Source organism: Semicossyphus pulcher, unplaced genomic scaffold (genome assembly GCF_022749685.1).
Source record: "Semicossyphus pulcher isolate SPU_LCO1_2020_fin unplaced genomic scaffold, fSemPul1.0.p SCAF_17, whole genome shotgun sequence".
NCBI lineage: Eukaryota > Metazoa > Chordata > Actinopteri > Labriformes > Labridae > Semicossyphus > Semicossyphus pulcher.
The window spans coordinates 2,507,378-2,517,135 of NW_027211681.1; the positions used below are offsets into that span (position 1 = coordinate 2,507,378).

General features: G+C 41.2%; 1 protein-coding gene across 1 annotated transcript; it reads right to left on the reverse strand.

Moving 5' to 3' along the window:
- Positions 1–276: 276 nt before the first annotated feature.
- Positions 277–9,746, reverse strand: syngr2b (synaptogyrin 2b). The gene is made up of 4 exons (XM_069666119.1): positions 9,514–9,746; positions 6,645–6,882; positions 3,854–3,990; positions 277–2,618 (listed from the first exon to the last, which is right to left on the reverse strand). The coding sequence occupies exons 1-4, from the start codon at positions 9,622–9,624 to the stop codon at positions 2,358–2,360; spliced, it is 747 nt and encodes a 248-aa protein (XP_069522220.1). The 5' UTR covers positions 9,625–9,746; the 3' UTR covers positions 277–2,357.
- Positions 9,747–9,758: the final 12 nt, after the last annotated feature.

Below are 9,758 nucleotides of genomic sequence, written 5' to 3' on the forward strand. Positions count from 1 at the left end.
TTTAACATAAGATCTGATGTAGTTATTCATCCCAAGATTTTTTTTAGAGATGGTTGTGATATTCTGTCCTCACACCTAGAAAACTGACTGGGTGCATAAACTATGAGATGTAATCCAATGCCCTCACATACTACAGGAGACAAAAATAACCTTCAAATCCTGGCAGGCACCAAAGATGTGCAGCGAGCTGGCAGGCTAGTATGGAAAAGTATATCCTCTACACTATATAGTCCCTGAAGTACATTGATGTAATAATAGCCTCAATACAACTGAACATCCAGTGAATTATTTTATTCTACAAAGTAAATTGCTGTTGTGCTTTTGACACCATGACATGAAATTATGACAAATGAAAGCAAAAGAGCACATGGCAACGACACAACTCAATGTTCAATCAAAGTACGAAAAAAACGGTGGAAATGATAGAAAAACAAATCAAAATGACCAAATCTGGTGTTTAGTTTTAAATATTTGTAGGTATCATACATGATTTTACACAAATCATTTGTTTTAAAGCTAAAACAAGGAGCGTGTTGAAATAAAAAATAATCTGATTAATTTTGCAAAAGTTTCAATGGGCTCCACTAAATACATTAAATCAACTTTACATATCAAATGATAGCCTTGTGTTACCAAAACAATGCTATAAGGGGATGTAGTGAGTTTTAAGGCATCGTACATTTGAGAGATCATAAATGTTCACTGAAGAGCAAATTTAACTGATTTTCCAGAAAATGAAAATAATCTTTTGCATAAATACCTCAGGCGCAGCAGCGAGGGCAGCTGTGATACACAGCTGTTTAACCTAAATATAAGTTCAGTATTTCATCATGGCGCACTTTTACTCACTTTGCTTCCCCAAAAAGCCCTCTAAAGTATAATTTCCCTCCACAAACAAATCTACAACAGTGGTTTTAATTTAAAAATAGGCTTCAGTAAGTTCTGCATGCTTTTTTTCTTCCCAAAGGCCAAACATAATCAAACTGTCTCCACCAATGTGATACCAGAATAGCATCATATTAATAAATACAACACAATCAGCGTCAGCCTTTCACTCACAGATCTAAATTCAGCTTACACCCCCATCAATTACTACAACAGCCAGGGCCAAAAGATGGCTGAGGTGTAAAACTGACAAACGTGTTACTGTCAGGACAGGAAGTCTTTCTAAGCACGGATGTTTGATTCTCACAATTGCAGGCCAAGGTGTTAATCTGTCATCTGTTAAAACAAACACTGCAGCTGCCTTCAGCAGCTTAGATTACTTAGCCTGTAAATACAAGATAAACATCAGTGTTCACAAAACTAAATGTCACCCAGGCCTAGCAGGAAATGTGAGGCTGCTCCGTTGCAGAGGGAGCAGTGCTGCTGGCAGTTAATAAGTTACTCTATGAGGTCATGCTCGCTGGATAAACCTGTTCAATGGGTGCAGATTATCTACAAGCTCCCCTCCCCTCACTATCTGCATGTTAGCTACAGGTTTGAAGGGCAATGCTGACTGAATTAACACCTCTGCTGATTGGTACATTTAACCATTTTCTATCAACAATAACAGTGTGTCAGAGATAAAGAAATGGAGGGCGGTACATTTAGAATTGAGTGGTATTTAAAAAGCTAGTTGCTATGGCGATCAGCAGGAGTCCTGTAGCTTTAGCACAAAGATAGCAAAACTTAATTACATTTTCTCTACAGGGCCCACTTTTTACAAAAAACATTATTCACACAGAACATTTGGCTTCATAGTGGTCTTTTCCCACTGTATGCTGAATCCTACACTGTCTACAGGTCCTCAAACTAAATGCACTGGAGGGGAAGAATCCACCAAACTGAATAGGAAAAGAAAATCAGGCACATACAACCATCAGAATGGCAGCTTTGCATAGTGAAATCTATGTACAAATGCACATGCTCAGAGAGGAACACGTGAAGCGTTGGCTTCTTCCACTCTGATTGGAGGTTCACAGGTATTCTCCATAACCTCACATAATGTGACCTTTGAACTCCTGAGTACATTCCAACTATTTCCCCCCTTCAGGATAAGCACATTTGAGGTAAAAGTTGCACCTTTGCACAAAGGTCTAAAGTCAGATTACTCAGTCATCAGTGCTAATCTCAGCAGTCGGCCTGATGTCTTAAGGTGTGAGCACAGACCCTTAAACAAGTATGTCCCTCATTGCTGACTTGCAGGTGCACTGCTCAGGTTCTCTTGGTTTGATTTACCACCCTTTGAAAGGGTGGTAAATCAAATGTAAAACCACATCAATATGATATGAATGTGCTTCTGTGCAGTGCAGCTACAATCAGTCTTCCAACAGATGACCTGGAATACCACCTCGTCAGTTTGACCTCCCTTCGTCTCAGTAGTTTGGCGGCTGGTAGCCGATGTCTCCCTGCGGCTGGGGCTGTGCGCTGAAAGGAGGCTGCGGGTGCATGTCGGGCACACTGCCGGGATAGGCTGTGTAGGTGGTGGGGGTATAGGTGGTTGGGTTGTAAGAGGTGGGAGCATAGGTAGGAGGGTAGGGGGTGTGGAGATCTGGTGGCGGCTCTGTGTAGGTCGGGATGGTGACTTCATTAACACCTCGGCGGAAACGACCCAGGGCAAAGTAGGTCAGGATTCCCTGCAAAGCGGAAAAACATTTATAATACAGCCGAGGAAGCTGGTTTCTCTTCATATAAGTGTAAAACAAACTTTAAACACAGCTTGGCATTTAGTCTGTCAGTGCATTACTTTAATGTATTGCTACTTTTGTTTGGTGATGCTGTTAAATGCTTAGTCTTCTGAGTGGTGCATTCAAGTGATGGCAGTAAGCTCCAACAGATGACCAACTAAAGAACATTCAATAAGCAAATGTGTGGTGTATGAAGAGTCATGGTTTCTAGAATAAAAGGTTTGATGTTTAGCAACTACCTCTGAACTTTAAAATATCAAAGGTTCCCACCAGACTTTGTGCTTTTGTCTTATAGTAAATACTTCGCAGTAATCAGTGATGTAAGTATCTTGATCAAGTACTAGTCTCTAACAAGTTTCTGTATAATTGTGGTACAAACAGAAGCCAGGGGGTGCTTCATAAGACTAAGTTTAGTTTACTTTAGTTTATTAGTGTATTTGACAGGGGCTGTGCACAACACAACTGTTGGGCCAGATTTAGCTGTACAGCTAATTTACATCGGTGGAGCCTGGGCAAATGGACACCGTGGGAAGTCTGCTTACTAGCTTTTTTGCCGAGAGTTAGATGAGAAGATTGATACCACTCTCAGGCCTCTCTGATAAATATGAAGTGAAAGCTTGCAGCCAGTTAGCTTAGCATAGAAATTGGACGCAAAGGGAAACACCTACCCTAGCTCGGTACATGGCAATAAAAAAACCTGCTAACGAGAACCTCTAAAGCTGACTTATTTACATGTTACATTCACATGTTTGTTCAACAGTAAAAAGATAAAGGTGTAGAAACAACAAGTTATGGAGTAGAGGAAATCATTGCGCCAGGACAGGAACATACGGCTCCATACAGTCTTTATGTAAAGCTAATTTAATCGTCTCCCTGTTGTAGATTCATTTTTAACAGACACACAAAAGTCAGTCTGACTTTTGGAAGAATGAGAATAAGCATGATTACAAATCAAAGATATACTGATGCTTTAATATAGTTATGCTTTTGTCAATAGGAGGACCTATGATATTCTTCAGAAATAAAGTACGGTCCCTTAACTGCATAGAGCAAAAGCTTCAATAATCAGTCATCTGTAATGTATATCTGCCCTCTTTTTTTTTAAAACAAGATCACACTGGTAAATAAACATGCCTAACTTTTAGCTGGTAGTAAGAAAACAAGAGAACAGTAGTCCTGCTCACCCAAGTGGCGATAGAGAAAAAGGAGAAGGCAATAGTAGCACGTGCCGCATCCATTGGGATGGCTCTGTTTTCGTGGGTTTGACCCCACTGACTGGCCAACAGGCAGAAACACACAAACCACAGGAAGGTCCACGCCCCTGGAAAACATACAGAGACACAGATGCACAAACATACGTGCTGATATAAAGGGGTGTTTTTACTGCATGAAAAGTTATCAAAAGTGCTCAGCTGACATAAAAAATGAATTCCTGTGAAAAATATACAAAAGGACAAAAACAATGTCTTTACAATAAAAACAGGCTGAGGCCTGTTGCCGTCTGCTCAAATGACCACAAGCTGTTTTTCAATCTACTTCTTTGTTTCCTTGAAGAATGGCTGCCTGTGAACTGTCACATACAGCTGATGAATGTTTAATTTCACCTAAATCTGTTACAACTACTCCCCTCCTCCACTGTGCTGCTCATTCATCAATAGTGAATAATACATGTTGAGTTATGTCAGGAAAACAGGTTGGGGATTGTCCCACATTATGACAGTACTCTTTGGCTTTGTGCATGACGCATTCATATTCAAATGAGGAAACTGAAAGGCTGAGAGGGAGCGATAAAGACGTAGACAAAATATTGTTGTGGTAAAAATCATAAAAACATCACTGCTCTAGTGCCATCATGCTACTGCTAAACTATAGAAAAAAATTTAGATTAAAGTTAGAATCTCAAAGTTTTGAGTTTTATCCTCTTTGGCGGCACCTATGGGGATAAACAGTAATTGAGGGAGCACACTTCCCAGATATTCAGACAGTGTCGCATGTGTGACGTCCATGGTTGGCTCCATTTGTTACAGTTGTAACTCTTGATTTTCCTCGCTCACGGACGCTTACCTTTTTAGACTGTTTGCCTTCATCTGAGCGTCGAATTTGTTTCTTTTTCTTTGGATTTTCACTTATTTTGAAGTTGTATCTGTAGTCATCGATCGATATATAATCGATATAAAAGTTAATCTGATTTTTAACATTTTGGGAGAAGTGTTTGGTCCATGTATGACCTATCTGCCATGTATTCCAAGTATTATAGGTTCCTCTGTTCATTTATATACTGAACAAAAATATAAACGCACTTTTGTTTTTGCTCCTATTTTTCATGAGCTGAAGTCAAAGATCTAAGACTTTTCTATGTACACAAAAGGCCTGTTTCTCTCAAATATTGTTCACAAGTTCACAAAATCCATCCACCTCACAGGTGTGGCATATCAAGATGCTGATTAGACAGCATTTTTATTGTACAGGTGTGCTGGCCACAATAAAAGGCCACTCTTTAGAGTGTGCAGTTTTATCACTCAGTGGTCAAATGTGGGGAGTTCCGAGACACAAGACACAAGCGTGACAGAGGGATTGTTAGTGGAGCCGCAGATGGATTATTCTGGATAATGCATAAAGTGACAGATAGAAACTGTGTTGAGTGACAAATGTCAAAAACAACTGTGACATCCAGTATGTTTTTGGGGGCTATTTGGTCATTTTTTTGCATAAATCTACTGGAAATACTGTTTGGTTGCAGTACTCCACAATTCCTGGAAGCTGAAAACATCCCAGTTCTTGCATGGCCATACAACAGCATGTTCCAGTTCCTGCCAATATCCAGCAACTTCGCAGCCATTGAAGAGGAGTGGACCAACATTCCACAGGCCACAATCAACAACCTGATCAACTCTATGCGAAGGAGATGTGTTGCACTGACTGAGGCAAATGGTGGTCACACCAGATACTGATGGGTATTCTGACCCCCCCGGACCCCCCCAATACAGTAAAACTGCACATTTTAGAGTGGCCTTTTATTGTGGCCAGCCTAAGGCACACCTGTGCAGTAATTATGCTGTCTAATCAGCATCTTGATATGCCACACCTGTGAGGTGGATGGATCATCTCGGCAAGGGAGAAGTGCTCACTAACACAGATTTAGACACATTTGTGAATAATATTTGAGAGAAATAGGCCTTTTGTGTACATAGAAAAAGTCTTAGATCTTTGAGTTCAGCTCATGAAAAAGGGGAGCAAAAACAAAAGTGCTGCGTTTATATTTTTGTTCAGTGTACATGTATAAAAGGTGTGTGTCGCGGGCCATAAGTTTACCCTCCACAAATCTGCGAAGTGCTATCATTCAAATGTATTGATTACTAATTTAACTTTCAAGGCCACTTAAAGCAGCATTAACATATTTTGGCCACTCGTTTATGTTATGTCAACACAAGATATGACATCTTAATTTGGTTAACATGTTAGCAAAGTGTTGTTTATGTTAACATAAGGTGCAGAGCAACATTAGCATTATTTTTGGAGTAAGGTGTGTCCACCTGACACATGTAAGTCAAACATCTACTCTCTTATAGCTCTGTTTTTTGTCGCTACCAACTACTACAGCTGCAACCTGGCTCATCAACTGCAAAATGTTTTGCTATGTTGACCAGCTAACCACTAACTGGGTCTGTCGAGTAGTGTAAAGGCTGCCTGCTGCAGCTAGAAAGAAAAGGAAAGTGACAGTGAACCAAATCAGTAAAGTTGACTATAAGCCAAGTATAAGGACTGCAAGGCAAAACAATAAGCAAACAAAAAATCCCTCGACAGAGCTGAGAGCAATTTCAGTTTCAGGCTAAAATTCTTAGAGCTTTCAATTTTGCGCAACACCTGTCATACAACAAAAAGTCATTCAAACCATTCTAACAATAATAAATACTGGTTACTGGTGCAGCTTTAAAGTTTTTACAAAACTAAAATTCACTTAAAGCTCCAGCTCACCTGAGAATCCCAGGTCTGCCATGACAGCGTACTTCCTCTCCTGTGCGTTGCTCATGTAAGGGACGTAAACATCCAGCACCAGGAAAGCCACACATGCCAGGAAGGCAATCACCCCGATGCCAACCGCATAATGACAAGCCGAGTCATTCTGGTTAAAGATGCACTTTGGCTCAGGGCTGCTGGAAGTGTTGATGTATCCCTCTGTTGCGATGCAGGCAAACACCACTAAGGCAAATATCTAAAGTGAAGCAGAGGAGAGAGGAAGAAGACGGCCTTCAATGATTTGTAGAAACACAAGGAGAAAGTGTGGAACATGCTGCTGGCTTTTCAAGTTTACACATTAACATTGCATACTTCACATTAGTGCCACACATTATCAGAAGCAAGGCTACTTTACTTAACTGGTTTCCTGCTTTTGGTTTCCATTTAGATTGAAATATACTAACAGAGAATTTAAAATAAAAATGCAACTTTTATCATTGATTAAAGATGCGGGAGTCTTTTACTTTTTGTCTGCTTCTGCAGTCACAAAATCAATTACTACAAGAAGAAAATAAACATCTGCTTTTTGCTTTATAGAGCTCACTGTTAAGCAGCCAACTTTTAAAACTGCGAGTTTCTTGAACACAGCCCAAGTTTCAAAACAGTTCCCCTTTCGAAATGCCAAACCATAAAATTAGCCAATATCTTTACAGCAAGTGTGTGTCTATTGTGAGCACCAATTATGGAGCAGAATACAAAATGAATCCTACTAAAATTATGTGACATTACATTTAAAGAAAGGCTCAGAACTCTGCATCAATTTCCACTGGTAATTATTGCATAAAAGATGGTGACCTCATCATAAACAAACTCTTTTCTTATTGCTGACTCTCGTGATCCCTCGCAGCTCTTGTGCTGGCCGTCATGTGTTTACAAATTGAAGACACTAAATGCTGCCTGCTCCCTCTGACCGTCCCGTGCTCTGCTGCTGTCTGCTCTGGTTACCCACCTAACCATGTGACCTACTTCTGAGTGCAGCTGCCTGCCATGTGACTCCAGAGATGCCACCAACTCACTGACAACTCTCATAATGAGATCTGGGAGGAGGATAGAGAGCGACTGTTCAACCGGTGGGAAGGAGGATGAGGTGAGGGGGCAGAGTCAGAAACTGGCCACAGTCCTGCTGATGCGATGAGACAAAAAGTACCGAAAAGTAGCAGGAGAGTGAGATATTAGGGAAGTGTGGGGAGTTCCGAGACACAAGACACAAGCGTGACAGAGGGATTGTTAGTGGAGTTGCAGATGGATTATTCTGGATAATGCATAAAGTGACAGATAGAAACTGTGTTGAGTGACAAATGTCAAAAACAACTGTGACATCCAGTATGTTTTTGGGGGCTATTTGGTCATTTTTTTGCATAAATCTACTGGAAATACTGTTTTGTTGCAGTACTCCGACCGTACAGGGAGGTCACTAAAGGATATGAACTGGTTTTCTCAAATCATGCATCATCAAGTGATGTGATGCAACACTTTAAATGAGCGAGACACATTTTACACAGCATTGTCCTTGTTCCAGGAGAAGGTGTGGTGCATTGTGGGACATGTAGGCAGGAGTTACAGGGAAAGCAATCCTTTCTTGGGCCATAGGTGCTGGTTCGGAGAAAGATCATCAGAGATACATGTTGATCCAACCAGCATGAATATGAGATGCATTGGGCACAGCTCTGTGTGTGTGTGTGTGTGTGTGTGTGTGTGTGTTTGAGATGGAGATTAGAGGCACACATTCACCAGGAATAAAAGCGAGGGTCCACGGGGGGGCAGAGGTATCGCCTTACCTGCCCATCAGCCACTGTTTACCAGTGACACACACACACGCACATAATCCCCCTCTCTTTCTCACACACACACAGACACACAAACACACACACACACACAAACAGTTTCCTAAACACATGCACATAAACACTCAGCAGTTGAGTCAACCAAGGGCACATTCTGTCCTCTTCTACCACACTGCAACACTATCCAGGTGTTTTCCAATTGCCTACACTCACCCTGCATGTACATGAGCTGGAGGCCTAACATATAGTTTTCACTACATCAACCATATTCTGGGTACTCCGGGGAACCCAGAATTATTCATGTGCAATAAAATCACTTTCAAATTAGGATACAAATCCTATGATGATTGAGGAAACAGTCAGCAAAACCAGTCTGGTAAGATTCATGTTGGACTCCAAATAAGTGTCGAAACCGATAAAACTAAATTAAAATTTGCCTAGCAACATATGACAGGCAGCATTAACACCTTCTCAGAACTTTCCCTGGTTCATGAATCCCCCTCTTTAAGCAAATTCCCTTCATCTATATAACCTGTTAATGATATGAACTATTCAGATTATTTCATTGATCCATTTTACTATATTGCAAAGAGGGTGTTTGTTATTTAATTTATATCTAGAAGTTACATTAATACTATTCTTTTATTTAATTGATCTCTGGTAAGTATAGCTCTAATGTTACACATTACACCTTAAGATGGCCAGACATACATCCTATATTTAGTTCAAGTGAACGTCTGTTCACAGTGATAGTTTTCTGTCTTTGTCCTCTGACAGCAGCAGTGTTGACCTGTGCTGTCGCCGAGCTGCTGTCACACACCAGCTGCGTGCAACATGACGCTCCGCAGAGACGCTGCTACAGTAGCCTCTTGTTCTCCACAGCACATGTAAAATATAACATGTAGCCGATCCACGGAGGGGGTTTAAGGGCACGAGGCCAGGCGCACCTGCTCCCGAACCACGCTGGATATTACTTCTGCCTCTTTTGAACCTTTGAACAGTTTGTGAAACATAGCTTCTACCTCTATACTTTCTCTACTTACCCAGCTCAGGAACCGCACGATAGTTTGCGGTTGTCGGACAAACTTGTTGACGTCGAAGCCTCCTCCCGCGAGCGAAGCTCCGTACGCAGTAGCACCGCCCGTCTCCTCCATATCTCCCCCGTTTAGCTGAACCTCTGGAGCGCTCCGTATGGTTTTAGCAGACTTGAGTGAAAGAACAGCCTCCCTGCTCAGTTTTACTAAACTTGAAACTACTTCTAACCTCTGTCGTGTTGCTTCACTTGACG